General features: G+C 32.9%; 1 protein-coding gene across 4 annotated transcripts in view; it reads right to left on the bottom strand.

Moving 5' to 3' along the window:
- Nucleotides 1–23333, bottom strand: part of LOC107067324 (uncharacterized) — a 321890-nt gene that overhangs the window by 46406 nt on the left and 252151 nt on the right. For all 4 annotated transcript variants that reach the window (XM_089174040.1, XM_089174041.1, XM_015322727.2 and 1 more), the window contains one exon: nt 17148–17226. In XM_089174040.1, the coding sequence (XP_089030166.1) occupies nt 17148–17226 (79 nt within the window). The remainder of the gene's footprint in view (nt 1–17147; nt 17227–23333) is intronic.

Raw genomic sequence — 23333 nt, 5'->3', positions numbered from 1 at the left:
AACGGATTACATACGTGTACGATTTCGTGAGTGTGGTAATAGAACGTGTGGGGTATCGGGTTCAACAAGAAAGAAAGAAAGAAAGAAAGAAAGAAAGGAAGGAAGGAAGGAAAGGAAGAAAGTGAGAGAGAAAATTATTGAAAAGTCAAACTATTGGAAGCTCTTTCAACCACAACCTAGGAGAATTTCCAAACGATACTACTACTTTACCCTAACGTTGAAAAAACTCTCGTTTCCATTATTTTTCACGTGAAATAACGTGAATCTTTTTTCATCCACATGCACACACACACACATGCACACATACTTTCTCAAGCATTTTTCTCCTGGCCATTCGTAGTAGTGGATGAAGTGACGTGACCTATCCTTTAGAACATTATCGACAAACTATAGGGACAAAGAGACCTTGATAACAAAAGAAATACTACGAAGGATGACGTAAAATGGGTAAAGTGGAAAAGAGTATCGTAAAAGTTGGGCAGAACGAGTACTCGGAGGGGGAGGGGGTTGGTTCTTTCGATCTCAAGTATACAGCTTATCTTCATCGATATAAACTATTTAAATAATATATATATATATAATATACAGGGTAATCCTACGAACGTTAAATTATCTTTAATAACAACGAGAAAAGGGGTGCATTATCTTTTGACCTATTACAAGTTTGATCGTATATTCCGATATAATTATTCCCCCGTGTTCCTCATTATTTATACATTATATTGTATTTTCCATTAATAATTATTTATAATGAAAAAAAAAATGAAAATTAAATTACTCTTATTATATCATAGATATTTTATTTTTAACTAGGAATTATAACAGAATGTTTTAAGAATTGATGGACAATGAAGGTTTTTTGGGAGTTTTAATCAATTTTCGATTGATCAATAGTTAAACGATTCACCCTGTATATATATATATATATATATATCTATAGTATACTTATACACAATATGCACGTTTCTCTGTGTATATGTGTATGTGAGAGAGTGAGAAGGATGCGCGAATCGATGTTTTCTAGCTGAGTTCAGCGGGAACGTGATTTTCGAGCACTCAAGCGAAGTGGAGAATGGTGTCCACAGCACGTGCCTCTGGGCTAATCCAGGCATCGTCATTCCCGTCTGACTATAGCCCTTCTCTAGTCTTCTCCCTTTGCCACCCTTGCCAACCCTGACGCACCCTGCTGCCACGGTATATCCCGTGATTCCTGCAGGGCACGCACCGTTCAAATGGAGAAACGAGAATGAACCTTTCATTGCTGATACCGTTTTCTTCGAAAAACAATTTGTGGTTATGTTGGTAACTGTGTTCTTGAAGAATATCTTGATTAAAGGTTTCTTCAACCCTTTCTTTTTACACAATTACATTGTCATATTTTAATAATTAGATCTAATTAAAATATAGTGAACAACTGTAGCACAAGTCTGACTCGTTTTGCTTACGTTTGATCAAAATGAAATGTCACGAGTCTCACACGTTGTTTGTAGAACAACGAGATTAAGTATGATTTTCATGATACTTTTGTCTTACATCATGTGTGTTATTATATTATTATTGACTGTTTTATTCTTTTTATTTCAGAATTTGTTCGTATGCGTGTTAACCTTTTTTTTTTGTCTCGGGTAAAAGTAGGATTCGAATTTAATTAGGAAAGGGATCCGGATGATTTTGAAGTTACCTTCAGGGATAACCTAGAGCTTCTTCTCTCATCTTTGTTTTTTCTTTCTTTTTTTCTTCTCTTCTTTACCTTCTTGATCGCGAACGATTAGTCTGAAAGGGGGAGGATCCCAACCACTTTCTTTTCCAACTTTTCTCTGGGTGTTTAATTGAAAAAGTATTTATCGTTGGGGTCTTCCCTTTTTTCTTTCTGTATTTTCTTCTATGTTTATCAATTAAATATCTTTTCTACACGTATATAAAAATTCATTGTCACATTGTTGGTTTCTGATGAATTTCGAAACTACTTAATCGATTTTAATGCAATTTTTCTTTTTATTTTGTAGTATTTTGTTCAACTTTGAATATAGGGCAGTTTTTATCGCGATTATTTTGTTATTTTTTATTGCAAATTTAAGGATTTCTTATTTAGAGGTTATCCTAAGCCTCTAGGTAATGTAAGTTTTTAATAGATGGTGCTGTATTACAATTCAGATATTACCTTTAAAGATCTAGGCCTTTAAAGTGGGCATTAACAGTTGAATTTTATAAATTTAACCTTTTACCGATCTCACGTGTTTTTATTTGCCAGTTTGCATCAACTAATCCTTTTATTGTGTCAGGAAAAAGACGAAATTACTTTTCGAACAACCCAATATATTTTTTTGTTCTTCCTTTTTTCGTTTCTTAATACGATTCGTCAAATCATCATCTGAGAAGTATTCTTAAATGAGAAGACATTTTCTTGATTTATAGGTGTATCATTTCTTTCATCCCTTATTTGACTCCCTTCTGGAAAACTTCGTTAAACGTTCTTTGCTTTCGCGACACGTATCCTGTTTGAAGCGTGAAAACCAGAGATAACGCTAGAAATCCTCTGGATATCCTAAAATTGCTTCGAATGCGGTGTATATACAGTTTTCTTCTTCTCTCATAGACGCTGGAAAACGCACTTGGAATATTTTGCACAACGCGTTTTCTACCAATGATATTCGATACATAACACAAAGTCTTTCAAGCTTATCTGCAAACAACTATCCTGTGTTTATTTTGTCACGTGGATGAGGGAGGAAATCATCTTTCTACGGTGGTTCGAATAATAATAAAACACAACGTTTATAAGATTGTACGTTTTTTTTTTTCTTAAAATAATTTCAACTTTCTTGAAAAAACAAAATTTCAATTTGTACTAGTAATTTTTCGTAGATGTCCATTTGTTGAGTTATTTTGCAGTTTCTTTTTTAATTCATACCTATCAATGATACTTTAAATAGTATTAGTAAATAGTACTACTGAATACTAGTAAAGTACTAAGTACTAGTACTTTGTAAAACTGTGTATTAGTTACTAGTACAAAACTAAGACTAGTACTAGTTACTAGTACTAGTAAGTAGTAGTAAATCGAGATCTGTTTATAATTCACGATATTTTTAATAAACTTTTACATTGATTATGTAAATTAATAATAATTTTTCTTTCCTCTATCATTGTTTCAACATATTTTTGTCCCATGTTTCAACAATAATTTTCGATTTTACAAGATTTTGAACTCAACTGATGTCGGTATAACTTCAAGTATACATATTTTGACTGATTACTGTAAAATAAGTATAGAGTTTATTAATAATTACAACATCTTACAAACATTTCTTACAAGCTACTTTAATACAAAAACCCTCAGATATTACTTTTTGCTGTTAGTTAACAGAAAGTTATGGAAAATAAAGAAAAATCAAGAGTTCCTAACCTCTTTAACCTAAAATAATTGACACATAATAATCATATCATATAAATAAACTTCATCAATAATTAAACTATGACAAAGTCCTTTCCCCTTTCGTATTTTTATTCCCTTTTGTTGTTTCTATTATTTGGACAAAAAGAAGAAAAGAAAAAGAGAGATGGAAGAGAATGCAATTAGGTAAAGTCTGGACTCCATGCATATCCAAGTATTTACATCGAAGTATATTTCGGTTTCGCGAAATATAACACAGAGAAAGAGAACGAGAGAACGAGAGAGAGAGAGAAAGGGATAGAATTCTCGGACGAAGTACGAGACCAATTATCGCTGAGTATTCATCAATCCGGTAACATTTCCAAGTCCTGAAATCCCTAGACGATGCCACGCGCGGATTCGTAGAAACTGACGTTCGTCGGACAATATTGACGCCAGGGTTGCCACGCCAGGGAAACTACTCTAACTCTTCTCGCGTGTTGCACGCGTAACACACTAATGTTCGCCAAACCGGAAAATTACCTCTTCCTACTATAACTCGTTGTTAGGATCCTATACGAGTTCTCTTAGAATCGATTTTTAACCCTGCCACCCCCTCTCCCCCATCCCTCTCCCTTATAACCTCGAGATAATCGACCATCTTAAAAGTTTTATTTATAACCTGATCGATATTTAACTCTTAGACTATCATTTCTCCTATAATCAAATTAATATCAATTACTAATAATAATAATATCGTGTAATGAAAACAATTGAGTATTATCGAATTATTATTATCATTAATTTAATGGGATATCTAATTTCGTCGTTCGAGTTATTCTTCGATTATCGTTTTATTAAATCAATTAAATAGTAAGAACTCGTCTAACCAATTGAGAGAATGTTTTTTTTTGAACAGGAATGATTTGTTTTTTTTATTAACGTTTAATTATTTTTATTAAATGAAAGAACACAAAATTCAGGAAACGAATTACGTGTGTATTTGAGAAGGTAGACAAAAAATGTACGATGCTCATATGTGCGTTGTAAGTCAACGCGAATTGTTTTCGTTAGACGCATATATGCGCCCGTACGTAGCATTCGAAGGGTTGATTAAAATATTTCTTGTGTCAACGGGGTCAACGCTCGCGTTTATTTATAATTATTTTTTTTTGTCTCTATCGAAATGCATCGTTTCTACATTCAGGTGAAATTCAATGGATTGTTTTTTTTATTTACTAATCAAAATAAATGAAGTAAACTAATAAGGAAACAGATATTAAATCGTTGCTAGTATAATAATATCGTATAATGCATTTCTCTCTCTGTCTCTCTTTTAACCTCTTCCTGCTAGCTACCTGAGAGCCAACAAATTTCCAATGAAAATGTCGTTTATATCTCGTTCCTGTATTTCCTTTTCATAGCGGAAAAAGAACTCTCGTCGAATCATCTCTTCCGTAGTGTGTAGACGTTCACGAAACGCAAACACAAACACGACGTGGGTAAAATCGAATTTTCTTCTCGATCGCCGGTGTACATTTTTCATACTTTTTTTTTTTTTTTTTAAAGAAAATAAATTGAAAAAAAAAAAAAACAAGACAGACGTAGAAAAGAGAACGAAAGAAAAACTGAAGAATTGAATTTTTTTTCTTTGTTATATCTGAAAAACACCAAAATCTGTGAGTAATAAAAAATGTTTAAGAATATATTTATGCAATCGTAAGGTTGAATTTATTTGTAATTTTTTTTTTTTTTTATTTAGTATAAAGTGTTATAATAAAATATAGATGATCTTTTTATAACACGGCTAGGTAGATTACTAAAAAAAAATGCTGTGTTATATGAGACCTAGAGTTCATTATTTTAATGTAATTTAGTTTTTAAATATATTAAGCGAAATATCGTGTTATCTGGTGCTGCTAATGTAATCTTGCATAAAAATCTTTTCGCTATTTTGTTATCTTCTTATAAAATATCATGTTGTATAAGAGGGTTACCCATATTATATCACTAACTGGAATATATAGTAATATGAGTGTACGTCATTTATTATTATCAATTTAAATGACTGGTATGTGTTTCAAAAATTTATACGTGCAATATTTAAATAGAATTCTTACTAAATTATTAATTAAAGTAATATAATAAATCGTAGTTTATTTATAATTAACAAAAATTCTTATAACTTGTATTAATTATAATTATAAATAAGAATATAAGATAATATTGTTTCTCACTAATTGCATAAAACATCGTAAGCAACAAGTTTGATAAACAACAAATCTGTTATAAATAATTACTAAAATTCCCCTATATATCATTGTATAGTATCAAAATAGAACTAGTGTTATTCGTTTTCTCGAAAATCCCCGACATGTTTTAATGCGACACAGTAGACCCTATCGGCCAATTCAAGAAATAAAACTCATCTTCCATAACCTAACTAATTCTCTCACTTGTAACATAAATACCTATTCGGTATCTTTATATATACTATATGTATATTATGTATACTATACTCGGTATCTTTATGATAGAGAATAGAATAGGTTTGAACATATTGTGAAAGAGACTGTTACCTGTAAGTAGTACTCATTTCGAGTTCTGATACACAAGCAAACCGCGGTAGCATAAACAGCATTCTCTTTCTCTACCACTAGGTGTGTTTCTGTCAGTGAGTCTCTAGTGAAACACCGAAGAGCATATTTGCAGACCAGTCGAGCGAGTTCTATCAACATTTCAGTATCGTTAACGTTCAATTATGTGATTATTGAGAGACTCCGAGCATCTATGTGAACTTGTCTCTTCTCTATCTATCTCTATCTCTGTTCAAACGATCTCTACACGTGTCTTTGTTCGTTTAGGTTTACAGGTAACATCTACGAAACATTGGATAATTTTAGTTACAAACAGTTTCATCTTATCGGATATTGTTGAAACGTTTATCTCATGACTTTTTAATTCTACATTGATTTTTGTATTTTTCAAACAAATAATATTTGAATAATTATATATATATATATATATATATATATATATATATATAGAAGTATGGATCGGGACACTAGTTGTTATTAATAATAATAATAATAATGATAATAATGATTCTCGAATGAGAATAAATTAATCATGACGAATAAATGGACGTTGATATTATAATGACTGATCGTGCGATTATTACCGATGTTGGATATGTCAAATAATAAACAGTAGAAGAAGAAGGGTGGTGATATTGAAAAGGTAATGTTTAACATTAATTATTTGTGTATAACTGATGGACATTGTTTAACACGTTGACTTTCATTAAAATTATCGGCATGATGAGAGTATCTGTTTGGTAATAATTAAAGCTCAAATCGCGGGAGTGGGAATTATTTCGAAGATGATTAATTATACTTTGAATTTGAAATGATTCAAATGGACGGTATTTATAAACAGATAGGAATGAGGTAGTTAGATAGAGATAGATAGATAGATAGATAGATAGATAGAGAGAAATTTTTCATTTTGAAAGGATTTTCGTTAGATACTTCCGTTACGATCTTTCAAACGAAAGATCGTGCCTTTTGAGAAAGAGAGAGAGAGAGAGAGAGAGAGAGAGAGAGATTACTGATCGATATTTTGGTTTTAATACCGTGCGAGAACGAATGAGTATTACGAGATGTGTTCAATGTCGAGTTGAGTACTAAGAAATAATTTGGGTCAGAGATACCTTTACACGACAGCTGTTAAAAAAAAAAAAATCAACACATACATACATACACACATACACACACATCTGTTTGCAATTGATTCGTCGAGTTGAATTCTGAGAATTTATTTGGGCCAACGATCTCTCTCTCTCTCTCTCTGTCTTTCTGTGTGTTTCTCTTTCTACAGGTAGTAGTAGGTACATATCGAAAATACACACCTTTATATTATTTATCACAGACCCACATTCTGAGAAATATTTCTATTTATTTTCGTACGATAAAATTATTTGGCAAAGTTTAGATTTTTATTTATATAACACAAATGTGATGTTGTGCGTTACAATTCTGTGATAGGGGGGTTTTTTTCTTTTTCTTTTCGATTAATTTTGTTTGGTTAAAAATAAAACGAAAAGATAGATTTCTATTTTTTTTCTTTTTTTTTTTTTTTGATTAAATTTTTCGTATTTTCTTTTATTTATTATTAACGAGTAAATATTAAACGAGTAAAATCTTATACATAATATAAAACAATCAAAAGTACAATGATACTGTATTAAAAATTTCGAATAAAATTAAACCAAAATTAAACTAACATGGAATATAATAAATAAAATGTACGACGATGAATAAGTTCATTTCACATTTTGTAATAATCACATTTGTTAATATTAACTTAATCATAGAAATAAAACGATTTATTTAACGTTTATTATCCATAAAGTGGTAGGTTAACATACACAGATACACATATATACATATATATATTTTAACATGAATCTCTATGAGTTTATATATAAGCAAAATGATATAGGAAAGTGATGATATTAAATTTAACGTAATATTAACTGTACGCGTGTCACTAATCAATGTTGTTTAACACCATAGTAGGGGGCCTACCGAGTTATGCTGCGGTTTGTGGTGGACCGAATGTTATCGGAGCTAGCTATACGGCGTATTCGGGATATGAATAGCAAGGGAGAAGGAATGATAACGTGTGAGTGCTTCAATATGTATATATGTATACATACACACACGTGCGTGTGTGTACGTATTGATGGTGAGTAGTGGGGAAAGGGGGAGGGGGCTCTACGAACGTACATATCTCTCGTCGACGTTCCTAACCGTGAAATTAGATATTACTCAGAGAACCGTACATATATCGGGGGTGGGAAGGGGGTGGGGTTGGGGGTTTCGTTTAATTATCGTTTCACCTTGCCGATTAACCGTGTGTTTAATGCGACTCGTTATAAACGCAATACGCAAATTCACGTTTCCTCGATGAGAGGTAGTTGTGTGCGTGTGAAGGGAAAGACTAATACGAACACCTCCATAGAGGTGACATTTTCTATTCGGGTATTGCCAAAGATGCTTGTTTATGTGGGTGGGGTGGGTCTATGGGGTTTGGAAGGGTGGCAACTACGATTATTAGTATTCGATATAATCAGGTATAGGCTCGTTTAATTAAAATTGTATCTATCGTTTTGCGAATGATCTCGTTGTAACTAGTTAGGGTTAGTTCGTTCCACGAATTCCCGTTCTCTTGAGAGAGAGAGAGAGAGTTAAACTACGTTAAACCTAGTCCCCGTGTGATACTAATTGTAATAGCATTTGCATGCGTATCTTTGATATTACACGTTTAATGATTAAAAACAACTCGACACTCCAGTGTATGTTTAATATTATTCTAGGTACTTTTTTTTCCCCTTAAGGTTTCGTATCTGTAATAGTTCCGTTTTGTAACGCGTACTATTTAAAAAAAAAAAAAAAAAAAAGAAATAAAAGGAAACATAAGTTCGGTTAATATACATCATACATATGGTAAAATATTCTTTGATGTAGGAGAAACATTTCTCATGGTAGTTTTCCTGTGTAGAAACGTCGAAACGTACAATTTTGATGTTTCTAATCTGGAAGGAATCAATGGGTGGTGGAACGGGTTATGGGTGGGGTTGGGGGTTGGAGAGAAAGCTGGTAATAAAGCTTGCGTGATATCAACGGCGATAGAAAAGTTGAGACTGCTAAACGATCCTCCTAGTTCGCTTATCCGACCGGTATATGTAAATGTTGACGTGTTTCCTGTTGGAAACACGCACGTTACCTCTCTCAACTCTCTCTCTCTCTTTCTCTTTACCTGTACACGCTCGTGAACTTACACACACTCGAGTTTCAAAAGGAAAGTCGTGTTATCTCATGTAAATCTTCACGGTGGCACGATAAGCGTGAATTTCACCGCTTGCTTATTAATATTTATGTCTGCCATACCGAGTATTATATACGTTAGGATGAAAGTGTAACTGTGGGAATAAATAGAGCAAAAAGAAAGAATAACTGAAGAGTTAGGCAGACCGTACAAGTCCTTACAAAAATCTCATACTCCAATTATAACAGTTATCTATTTAAATATCAATAAAAATAAGATACATTCAATATGTTGTCTTACAACAACGTGTGAGACTCGTGGTATCCAATGTTAGTTAAAAATACAATAATCACGAATCTGACTTTATGATAAAAAAGACTTGTGGTAAGAAAACAATAAGCATGAGTTTGACACGTCGTACGGATCAAACGTAATCAACACGAGTCAGACTCGTGTTAAGAAATGTGGGCCAAAAATAATAAGCTCGAGTCTGACATGTTGTTCGGATCAAACGTAATGAATACGAATCAGACTCGTGATCACAAGTTAGAGGATAGGACAAAAATTCAATGTTAAACAAGTTTCGATTATTGAAATAAAATATAAAACAATATAGTAATCTTAGTTACCGGTGAACCCTTTATTGGGTTACAGGCAAATTAAAGTTTCGATTATGGGTAACCCCCAAGTTGTATTAAACTTGTTAACGATCAGTAGAAATCGTCGAAAAGTAGGTAAAACTTGTCATTAACGTTCTTGTCATTGGGTAGTAGACGACGATTACCATTTAGATTTGTGTTTAGGGGAAAATGGACCAATTAAGGGGAATTTAGTTCTCAAGGGAGCTAATTGGTACGCCTATTGGGTACATTAATGTATTCCCATTTCTCAATATATTTGTTTTTCTTGAAGCTATTGTAGGTCGACCATGTTAAAAATGAATTCTCAGCGAGCAAGAATATGTAGACTTTTGTAACCTAGTTCTGATTTTATCTGTTTATTTCTCTCTCTCTCTCTCTCTTTCTTTAAGGTGGTAACAACGAGAGGTGAAGAATTAGTTAACATTGATATTGGAGATGCTCCAAAAGCCTTTCCCAAATCGATTCAAGCTGTTCCGCGGGGCAAACTATTTTCAGCCCCTTAATTACTTCCATCTGCTGTTAATCTAAATTAATCCAACGTAACCTTAGATATATTTAGACGTGTATCTTAGTGAATGAAACAAACGTTATGTATAATCTTGAGCGTCTAAGCATTATTTGTGCACGATTTAATCGTCATTGTTAATCGTGATGATAACCAGTTATTTGTAATGTCTACATTTGTCTAGTTTAAATTAGGATCATATAAAGTATTCAACCGAATAAGGAACAATTACGATGATAATAACAGTGGCACTTATTTAAACACGATCCACTTGAAACGTTTTGAAAAAAACCGAAAGAAAAATTGAGGTGAACGTGCTGATGGGGGTGGGGCGGGGGGAAGGAAGGAGAGGGGAAAGGTGAGTTGAGAGAATCGTTTAGTTGTATAAAAATGCGAAGAAAACGTTGTTCTTGCGAATAGTGCAGCAATTAAGCATTTGGGAAAGGGGTTGGGAGCTCATCGGTTCTCTAACGCAAATTTTTCGCGTTAGCGTACCCTTTTAAATCTTCCAAAGCACGGAACAGCTTCTTTTTTTTCTCCACATCGTTTAACAGCTGCTTACTTGGCCGTTCTACTGCGAAATAAGATGTTAAGAGATAAAGAGTTAAATGGTAGTGATGGTGGTAACCGGTAGGGTAGCTGGAAAATGTTGAAAACGTGATGCTGCGTTTCAGTTTACATCCTATCGTTGAGTTTTCAACAGGGAGTAGGGGGAAGAAGAAAATTGGTCCAGTAAAGGAGAGGGGTTGGGCCCGTTAAAGGATATGGTTTCTATCTCTAGGGAAAAAGGCAACAACCGTACTAAAATACCTAGACCATTAGGTATATTACTCGGGCCTATCTTTGTTAGTTCTAGGTCAAGAGCATTAGTGGAGATTATCGAATCCCCTAGGCAGAAGAGAATCGCCGATGAACGTTCAGGATCGGTTCTGACCCAACTGAAATATTAATCCCTTGGCTATTACACATACACACACACACACACACATGTTAGCAACCGATCGTTTCCTTGATCGTCCCATGGTGCCCATGCCTATACTCTCATCCTTCTTTATAGTTCTCTTTATCATTACGTGACTGATCTACCACTAACCGTCAATATTTAATCGTATTGAAGAAAATTTGTTTGGTTCTTCTTTTTTTTTTTTTTTTTTTTTTTGGAAGAAAAAGAACTCGAACTATAACTTTTGAATCAACCGGTAGAATTCGGCCAAGGATTCGGGCGCAACAGTGCCAGCTGGATAATGGTGCGTGCCAGTGACGTTAATTATGTCCACGCTTCACCCTCACTCTCACCCTCTTTCTCTTTCTCTCACTCTCTATATATCCTCTTTGCAAGTATAATTTTTAAATGTTCTCCCCCTTCCTCCCACATCCGATACGCTACGAACACGCATACGCATTAAAATATTGCGCTTAATATGCAAATTTATTTGCCGTAAAGCGGCGAAACGGCATTTGCATCTTCGACGGGAATCGAGTATGCGCCAGATAAAACGCGTGTGTTGGTATTTACATTAGCTCGAGGTTTTCAATGGAAATATACAGTACTGATAAAGAGTTTCCCTTTTATATACGGTCAAGGAAAATTTTTCCCTCTTTTTTCTCTTTTTCTTCCAATCCTAGTCCGCGGGAGTTTTTTTTTCAGGTAATATATATATATATATATTTATAAGTTAATCGACCCCTTTTTTCCCTTGGGTAGAATTTTGCGAAAAGGAAATATATATTGGCACTTGTTGTTCACTTTTTACAAATTAACTTTTTTTTTCTTTCCGATAAAAAAATAAAGAAGAACGTTTTTTTTTCCCCTGCTCGTAGATATATTCGAGCTCTGTTCGTTGTACCAAGGATGAGGAAAATTACAACGTCGAAAATCACCTGGAAAACTGGATGAAAGAGGTAGAAAGAGGAAAGGTTTGAGCGGCCGTCGTTCTGAAAATCGTCGCGAAACTGCTTTCTCAGCGGGCGGGAAAAGGCTGATAGGCAGTCGAAGAGTAGACGAGGATGACGAAATGGGAATAGGAGGAAGGGTAAAAGAAAGGGGGAATGGGAAGAATGAGGAAGGGTTGTTGGAGTACGAAGAACCAAAGAGAAAAGAAGAAAGAGAAAAAGGAAGAGAGAAAAGGGAGAGAATTGAAAGAGTAAAAAAAGGTGTGAAGAACTTGCTCTAGCAAAAAGGGTATCGACGTTTCCCACGATGCTATCTGTCGCAGACATCTTACGGATAATGCATCAACCGTTGGAAAATATGTTTTCCACTTTCAACATTCATTTTATTTCTATCTTCCTTTTTTTTTTTCTATGATAAGAAGAAAAAAATAAATAAAAATACGTCAACTTGTGTTAGATAACATTTTGTTTTGTCCATTTGACAAAAATATCTTTCTATAGTGTTTCTTTTATTAATAAAAAATAATAACGTGTACGAAAAATGCGAGGAAAGTTAGGAAAAGAAAAAGAAACAAGGAGACTGCATTGTAGGTCTGATTGATATCGGACTACATCACTGTGACTGGTTGTATCGTCAGTTTTACTACTGCAAGTAGTAAGTAGTACGATTCGAGTAAGACGAAACGGTTCGCTATCGTGGCTTCTTCCACCGCACATTCGCGGCCATTTACGAGCTTGGAGTGTATTCAAAGAAATGCATATTATCGTAAAATCTAGCATGGCAAATAAATCCACGTTAAAAATGGCTCACCTATCTTCTTTATGATACTATCTTTATACAGTCAATACTAATTTTATTTTAGCGATTTGAATGACCGTGACGATTTACCTATTACTACTACTACTACTAATAATAATCATATTTATTTATCAACGAGCTGTTTACAAAACGATTGTAAAAAAAAATTTTAAAGACTCATACGAATGATAATAAAAAAATAAACTAATGAGAAAATCAACTTTAGAAAAAAATTAATTCCTCAACGTTTTTGTATATTACGTAAGCATAATTAAAAAAACGTATTGTTTGTTTTAATATTGTATCGAGAAAACGCGTCAGAATTTTCAAGAAATTACGAAACAAATTTGTTCATTCTAATAGAAAATACGGACGCGCGTCCAAGGGAAATAACTCAATGTGTCGACTGACAGAAAGTTTGAGAATAAAAGAGAAGAGAGAGAGAGAGAGAGAGTATTTGATAGGACATGTGCCGTATCGAATAAAAGTAAAAGACAGTCGATGGAACGTCGTTTAACTGTACGAAACGAAACGCCGTATTTCGTTTGGTCTCGTTTTAACGTCGAAAGATCGAGAGTATTTTCACGACGAAAATACCACCACGCGAGGCGAGGGTTGAAAAAGTTTTATTCGATCTTACCACCACCACCACCACTACCCCTTCTTTTCTCTGTTTTTCCTTCTTTTTTTCCCCTTGGATAGGTCCATCCCTTTTTCAAGCACACGTGCTGTTAGAGAATCTTCTAGGGGCTAGCTACGAATTTCATGATGCTTTCGAACGTGCAGTTATTTCCTACATACCAACGTGTTCTACTATCAGATACAGGTCTGAGCATGTGTGTATGTATATGCGCGCGCTCACGCTTGAATCTTCTATATACACCATATATGCACACATTCACCCTCTCTTCTTACCCCTTTCATCGTGTTGATATTCTCAATACGTATTGTATGTACATGTATGCAAACACGGATAGGGATCTATATACGAGTATGGTTCTTCTAAGCTTCCTTGCATATGTTTGTTCTATCTATCTATCTTTGCACACACATACATACACATACATAGACACGATGACGAACACAATAGAACTCTGTGTGTAGCGATTTTAACGGCGTCAAGTGCCTTTGCCCCCTTGAAGTTCTCGCATCTAACCGAAGACAATTCAAACGACTACGACGACGACAACGACGATGGCAATTCTGTGTCCCGGGATGGTTCGGTATTAAATGACGTGACGGTATAAAGCTGACCGGTACTTTAATGAACCGTTTGGAATACAATCTATGGTGGTGGTGAAAGGGGTGGTGTTCAAGGATCCACCTTATTTTCTTCAATATTATGCGCTCATGAAAAACAAGAGAGATAGAAAGCTTAATTGTTACGAAAAAATGAGTTCCGATTCAGGGTGTATTAGTTAGAAATAAAAGAAAAAAATAAATAGTAGATTTTATTAATCTATTTGATTGTTATGGACGCATATATGCGTTTGGTAAAAGTTGTCAGCATGTATATACGTGTTTTTTTAATATTAATGATACAATAAAATTATGTTAGTTTCAGTATTGATTATTGTGTTGTGTTTCGTCACATGTAAATTATATTAAGAAAGAAAAAATTTATATTTAATTATTTAATTTTATCTAAAAGTATTCAAAGGAATAACAGAAAAAAAAGAAAATAATAAAATGTTTTTGCAAGAAACAAAATGAAACGTAGAAGTAAACAGAAACGAAAAGATCAAAAGCCCTAAAATATATTTTTGAAAAATAGTTACATTTCTATCAGAGTATATTACATATTCCTAGAATAATTCTCTAGCAGTTGAGTGTATTTCGTTGTTAAATATCACGAGAACGTCAAGGACTTAGGTCTTGCATAATTTTAATGACCCCACTTTAAGGTCGTGTAGTAAATTCATACAGCATTTGATTAGAAGTCACCGACTAGTGTTAACTGTTTGCAACATTTATCTAAAATGTCTCTTAACCCTTTTAAATGCATCCTTCTCTATCTCTCTCTCTCCCTCTCTCTATCTCTCTCGTTTATCTTCTTATGAGTTATTCGTATTAATGTTGAAAAAAAAAGAAAAAAGAAAAACATGAACAGAATAGACGAGTTCTCGTAATGCTCGTTATCACGTAAGGATTAAATTTATGTTTTAGAGAAATGGCCGTCAATGTGCTTCGCGAAGTGAACTTTATCGTTATCCGGTGTATCAATAACAACACCGATGAATCAGGATCGGATTAAAAGACTTTGCGTTCATCGATGCGCACGAGTGCACATTATTTGCTTAAACACGATGATAGTACGTGTTATATGAAAGTAGAGGGGTTGTAGAGGTAAAAGGGATGGTTGGGGAAGAAAATAATAATCATTTGAGGGAAAAAATTGATTTATCGAGTCAACCCCAATCCCCAGCCTCTCCTCCACGTTTATACGATTCGTAGAAAAAATATTCAATTTATAAAATACGATAGAAATCTAATCTTATTTAAAAGATAACCTAGAAAGTGTGTTGTTGCAGTTTACTTAATGTTACAATTATATATATTCTTTATATATAAAAATTCAGTGGTTTTTTTTTTGTATTTATAGTGATTTTTTTCAAATTAAATATATAGGATAGTTTTGATCGCGATTATGTTTTTTAAATTTAATTTACAGATTTATTATATTTAGAGATTATATCTAGGTCTCTAAGTACTGTAAGTTTTCAATAGATGGCGCTTTTATTTTCAGATTAACATATGACATAACTAACCTTACTTTTTATATATTTTCGTGTATTATTATTTTATGTATTCCATTTATATATATATATATATGAAGTATAGTAGCTTTTTGGTCGAGTATACACGTCGTTTTGTTCTACCTACATTCACGGTCACGTATTCCCAGTAAAACACGTCTTCGGTTGGTTGGCAAGGCTTTTGGTCGAAAGTGGGTAGAGCTTAACGGCATGAGAGAAACGCGAACGTACCTCCGAGAGTTTAGTCGCGTCTGTTTCGCGACTATCTTCTCTTCTTGTTACCGAAAAGTAAGAGAGAGAGAGAGAGAGAGAGGGAGAGAGTTAGTTTATTCTAGGATAAGGCCACCTTTCCCTCTCGTGAAAGGTGAGAAGAGGATTTATGTGTTGGCTGTGACAAAGTTCTCGATTTCGTGACTCAACGCAAAAGCTCTGATCCACGTGATCCTTGACAAGATGGCAACGTGTGTTGCGAGTCAACTCGATTGTCTCTCCTATCATCTTCTATCATTTTATTTATCTTTGTTTAGTTTTTGTATTCAAGCAAACAATCATTCTTAAATCATTTTGTCACTGGGATTGTATCAAACATTCAGTGACAATGCTGAAGTTATATCAATGTTTATTTGTGGATACAATGAATGAACTCATTTTACAGTAATTTTTTTAGAATCATATGTTTTTATGTTAAATTTATGGAGATTTGTGAAAAAATATATCAACTGGTTTTACGTCAAAGTGCAAAGTGTGTTTCTGACGGATTATATTCTTTTTTTAAGCCACTTATGATTAAATTTGTGGAAGAAAGGTATGAGAGTATGGTTCAATGACGTATTGAAACTTGATAAGATAATGAAGTTAATCGTAAATTTGGGAAATTATATTTACAGTCTTGAAATATAAATTTGTTTATCGGTGTTTTGTTCAGCACCTATTTTAGAATAGGTTTTCTACATTTTCAGAAACATCAGGTTGAAAGTATCTGATAAGATTTGATTGTGCAACGTGTAAAAATAAACCATCGATGCATGTCAGAGACAGTTTCAAAGTTTTATCACACTGTATATATAATTGTAAGAAATACAGTCTGTATATTCCCCCAAATCCACAAATTCAAATATACCAAACATCATTATATAATACCACACTTAGTTTCAAAATTATACTATTTAATAAGACAACATCAGAATATTCGCGAGAAAGAATAGCCCCAAGTGCAAAAGGGTTAAAAACAGAAACAAAAAATCATTTCCCGTTTTATCCTTTGGAATATAATAATAATTATCCCAAACGTTGTGATTCAAAAATACATTTTTCTAATTGATGAAACATTTGTGTTCAATTAACTTACCAATCGTTTCCAGTTTTGGTAACGTTTTGACGTTTTCGTCCGGTTTGATGAGGTTTTGGTTCTGCCACCATATTAACGTCTGAAAACAAATAAATTAGGCTACTTTAATACTTAATTTCTATTTATGCACCTAATCAGATTTTTAATGTTTACGCAAATATATATTGCATATGTTTTTTCGTATATTTACATTTAGAAACATATACAATAATGTAAAACATTTAGCCAATCGATTATAGAGGTTATGTTCCCATTGAATGGGAATTTTCTTTTCATGACCGATTTGGGAAATCTTCCATTTGTATTTTATCAATGTGTGACTTTTATTTCTTTTTATATACAGGGTTGGGGCAGTATCTCTGTCCAGTTAGAAAATATTGTCTATTTATTTATTTTATTATTAGGTGATCTAAGTCTCTAGGTTCTGTAATTTTTCAATAGATGGCATTGTATTAAAATTTGATTATTTCCATATATTCACTTACGACGTAAACTAACCTTACTTTTTATAGTTTTTCGAGTATTATTATTTTATGTATTTCATTTTAATTGTAGTATTATTTTGTGTGTTGTTATAATTTATTAAATAATTTAGAATTGTATTAAATTAATATTTTATAACAAAACTACAGCAACGTGTGGTCAAAGCATCCCAGTATATTTAAATATTCTTCGTACTTTTGAATATTTTTGAAATAAATGTCATATGTTATATATATATTAATCTTACATAAATATCAGCAGTTGTGAACGTATTAAATATTCACATAAATATATACGTATACCTATATAGGGTGAGTATAGTCGAGTGGAGTCGTTTTCATTTAACGTGTTAAGCGTGAAACGAGGTGAAAATAGAGAATAATAGCGAAAAGAGGTAAAAGGGAGTTGGGATGGTGGTGGTAATTAATACCGGCTGACGTTATCTAGGAAACGTTTGAAAATTCTCTTCGTCATTGCTATGGAACGTGATGATAGTACCAGCATAAGAGGAAGAGATCTTTAAAACCAACTCAAATGACCGAAGCACGAGAAATTACTATGAAAAGAGAATGACGATGCTTGTCCCCTAGTTCTAGTCCTGGTTCTGGTCCTAGTGCGTTGGTGTTGGATATTGGGTGGTGGTTGTATGTAGAATATGTAGACTATGTTTTACCGGATTCTCATTTCATTTATGAAATAACGTGTCGTAGGGGGTGGTAGAAATTTCTCTTCTTGGGTTTAGAGAAAGCGAACCTGGCTGGCTGGGGGATACAGGCCTGGCAAATTAATAAAGTGTAAGGCGGCGACAGTAACGCTTGAGAGTTTCTGCAAACAGTTATTAATTTCGTCCCTTTGAAACACGGATTGTGTACAGTAGCCGTTGCGGAGATACCACTAAGGTGGATAATGGATGCGCTCAAGTGATCAGAGAACCGGTTTGAGCCATTCTGTCACCAGAATGTATATATATATATTCTTTTTTTTACTCTCGTACTATAATATACTCGGACGAGAAAAATAAATGACAAGGTAGGTGAGGTATCTTTATATATGTGTAGGTGTACTTTTTTTTTATATAACTAGGAGTAGTAGTATACGTAAATCCGAGTATATAAAGGGTGATACTTTAGATTTTATTTCATTCATATTTTCGTGATAAAAGTATACAACATTTGTGTGTGTGTGTGTGTGGTATTATATATTCTTATATAATAAAATATTATAAATATATTTAAATAAGAATTTATTTCTAGACTGGAATATTAATTATACTTATTATTTTATAATGCATTGGTTTGTTAAACTTTTTTGTACAATTTTTACACTGTCTACTTTTATATATATATATAAAAGACATATTATATATCATATTAATTTAATGACGTTAATTTGAATTTTTGACATAACGTGTGTTTAATAAAAATCTCATTTTTTTTTATTTATAATAAAATAAATTTAATGCAATAAATTGAGCATTTTTAAATTTGCAAAATGTTCTCTTTTTCTTTCAATGTTTTCCAATAATCGTCAATTTGTATTTTTATTTGGTACTGTATAATCAACCACAGTTCGATATTTAAATTTTTAACATAACGTGTGAATATTAAAAGTCTCATTATTTTTATTTCAAATAAATTTGATGCAATAAATTTTGTATTTAAATTTGTAACGTTGTGTCCTTTTCATTTAATATTTTCCAATGACCATCAATTTGTTTTTTTTATTTTTTTTTATTTTCAGACCCTCCGGTATTAGGGGTAACCAACCACAGTTTGATAAACCTTGCTATAATGATTACCCTTATTATATTTTTCTAATAAAAAGAAAGAGTATCATAAAAGGTAAAAGATCGTTAAAGTCTTTTAGGCAATATCGTTTCTTTATCCTCGTTCATAAAAGATGAGTGAAAAATTTCGTCTCGAGTGAAAATATCTCATACACCCTGTAGATATAATACGTATATATTATACCTATATACACGGTCCATTTAAATCCGCTTTCCCTGCAATCTCCCTCATTAAATCTTCCCTCTCTGTCTCTCTCTGTCTCTCTCTCTTCTCCTCTTATTTTTTTTATTTTTTTGTCCTTTTCTCTTTCATAGCAATCATCGATGATGACCCAACCCACCTAACACGGTAAATACCAAATAAAACGTGGTATTTTCCAAAGTTAAGAACCTCCTTCCCGTTGACCTAATTTCTTTTTATATTTTTTTTATTCCCCTCTCCTCCCCCTCCCCCTCCTCATTCCTCTCTCCCTCCCTTCCTCTCTCCTGCCCCCTAGGCAAAGAAGTAAGATTACTTATCGTTTGTTTGATTTCGAATTTATTCGTATTTCATATAGTTTCCTTTTATTTTGCCTTTTGAATCGACGTGATACGAAAAGTAGTGGATTAATTTACTGTTTGTCAGTATTTTTCCTCTCTATACCAATATGAAGAAAAAAAAACTCGAGTAAAAACGAGTATTGTTTTTAACGATTGATAACGTTGATCGGAAAAAGAAATAAAATGAAATGGACAGTTTATAAAATGTATTTTATCCGTCCATCATTGTATGTAAAAGGTCAAACCTTCCGAACTCCCCCACACTTGGTCACCTAGACACAGGAATCTAGTGGTTTCTATTGGTTCATGTGGTATTTCACTTATTCGTCTTTGTCTTTAATTAAATAATGAAAATCTAGATTGTCTCTAAAAACCATTTACTTGACCTCAAGCAGACTATTTACCTTTTGCTAGTTCCATCACTTACGTTAATTAATTAAAATATCTTAATTGAAAAGCCCCTTTTTAGGTTAAATATTCATAAAAGAAAAGAAAAAGTTTCATTGGAAAATAATATTCAATCGTATATGTCGAAAGATATTTCTTTGATTTTATATGTCAGTACGATGTCAGTACGATGTCATTACGACTATAGTCGGCATTCACGTGACTATTTGTGCATACGAACGTTAACTATAGTTGATATTTTCATAGCTATACTATTTTTTTTTATTCAATTGTTATGAATTATAATTTAACACATGAATTATATATTAAATTGTATTCTTATTTATTAATAATTGCTAAATCTGTAGATGTGCAAATAACCGGATATGCATTGAGTATATTTTTTATATGAAATGTTAACAATCAAAATGAACTATTCTAGAATTTATAATTTTCTAGAAAAAATATCAAACGTTATTTGAGATAATAAAATGAATGTACATTTTTCAAATTTGTTTCCTTTTTTTTTTTTTTTTTATTGAACCCTACAAAGACAGAAATATAAAAATCACAGCTTGTTGATTGGTGTCCATTCTGGTTTACAACGCCTCAATTATGGGACCCCGTTCAATGGTATTACTCCTATGGAACATACTACAGCAACGAAAGGGTTAAGTAACGATATATTCCTGTTACCCTGTTATTTTGTTAATACAAAAGATCAACGTGATGTTAGGTTTCTCAAGTTTTAGTTGTTTTCTCTGACAACCATGCTACACTACTCTTATCTTTCATTTTGTTAATTAAATTGTTCTACGATATTTTCTATACACTTGTGATATATAATGTGAGACCAATTGTCACAGATTAAACAAAAATAAACAAAAGATTTTCGATACTCAGGTAACTTGTATATGACACTGATTTTGATCATATTTGTACACCATTTTTGATTACATAAAAAAATTCAGTTTTGTCATTTGTATTAGTTATAAAGTATTATGATTCATTAAATATTACCTTATTATTATTATTATTATAGATAAAAGTATCTAAAGGAACAAAGTAATGATTTTTAGCTGATTCCATTGAACAAACATAATTTCATAGTAAGTAACCGTTTCTGAACTATCCTGACTTTACGTTGACCACAAAACGCGTGCCACCATTCGAATCCCTTATCGTACTTGTAACCTAACCAAACATGTCGTACACACGAAATTTCAAGAGTGCAAGAGTGTGTGTGTGAGAGAGAGAGAGAGAGAGAATATACAAAAGCATACACTTCAAGGGTCACGTTGTCAAAGGTCAGCTCGATTATCGTGAAATACTAGGTTGGTTATAGGTTATGTTAACCTGTTTACAGGTTATGTATAACGATGACTATGTTGACGAAAAGCTGGTAGGGATGTTGTTTTTAGTATCAGGATTAATCTTCCTATCAGTTTTCATGTCCGTAAAATGATATACTTATCACCTTTTTGAAATGAGAAATAATTGAACTATTGGTAATTCGATAAACACATTTATCAGTATCGTAGGATAGGATTGAAACGATGACACTCGTACCATACCACTAAAAGTTAATTCGGCTAATAAATTTCAACGAGTTATAATACAATTGTGTTCTAAATAATGCAGATACTATATATATATATATAGCTAGTATCACATAAAATCTATCAGTGACCGTTTAATAGTCTATGAATTATTAACACGCCATTTGTCGATCGATAAATTAGTTGTTCAATACAATAATGTAAAAGACCCTTTTATCTAACAATTTAACATGTAATAGTTGACATTCCAAAATCGTTGAATAGATCTATCAAACGATTTGTAATTAATTAAATAACCTTTATATATATTCAAAAATAATAATAATTATGTTAAAAAATACAAACGAGTTTATAATCAATCTTGTAAATTTGTTTTTGAAGTGAAAACTTCTTTAGAATCGGTGTGATTTGAAAAAATGTAACGGAGCGGTAGGCGGCTATGTAACGGAGCGGTAGGCGGCTATGTAACGGAGCGGTAGGCGGCTATGTAACGGAGCGGTAGGCGGCTATGTAACGGAGCGGTAGGCGGCTATGTAACGGCAGCGATACTAAATAAGAAGAGAATACAATTATCCTACACCAGATATTTTGTATTCGTCTAATTCTCTCGAAACTTAGTTTTTTGAAGATTTCACTTCTAACACGTGTGATCTGCACACACGTTTCTTTTTATTTTTTTATTTTTTACAATTGTAAAAATAATCAACAAATTTGTAATCAATTAGTTCCTCTCCTCCATTATATATATATATATATATATTCAAAAGTAATAATAATTAAATAAGAAACTATAAACGAGTTTATAATCAATCTTGTAACCATGTTTCTTTTTTATATTTTACAAATCGTGAAACAATCGCGTGTGAGTAAGATGTTTCAAGAATATCCCGCGATTCTAACATTTCGTTCTATCTAGACCAAAAATAGAAAAAGAAGTAAAAAAAAAAAAAAAAAGAAAAAAAAATAGAAAAGTATCCTATATATACTCCAGTGGGATAAAGCCGAGTTTCAACGATGGCTTTATAAAACCCTCGTTAAAAGGAATCCCCGTACGTTTATCAGTACGATTTCAAAAGTAGAAATGAAATTCCTAGGTGAAGAGGATGGGTGGGTTAAGGGGTTGGTTAGAAGGGGGCTAAAGGCTAAAGCGTACGTGGCAAAAAGGTGGTGGGGGTGTATGAGGGTTAGGAGTTTGCGTCAAGAAATCGGAACTACTTGCCTTAACTGCATAACCAATTGGCAAGCCAAGCCAAGCCAAGCCAAGCAAAGCCAAGCCAATGCTCGAATGAGAAAGAGAAAGAGAATTAGGGATGAGGGGTGGGGATAGAAAAAGAGAGAGAGAGAGAAAACTTCCGATAATTCTTATCTTCGAAAGCCGGAGTGTGCAGAACGTTCCAACGAAAGCCGAGAAAGGCGCTTAACTTTGGCGAA

The sequence above is a fragment of the Polistes dominula genome, unplaced genomic scaffold, assembly GCF_049000335.1.
Source record: "Polistes dominula isolate Pdom_NZ unplaced genomic scaffold, Pdom_raw_medaka contig_75, whole genome shotgun sequence".
Taxonomy (NCBI): Eukaryota; Metazoa; Arthropoda; class Insecta; order Hymenoptera; family Vespidae; genus Polistes; species Polistes dominula.
Note: the sequence above shows the minus strand (reverse complement) of the source record. Positions and strands in the feature narration are given on the sequence as shown.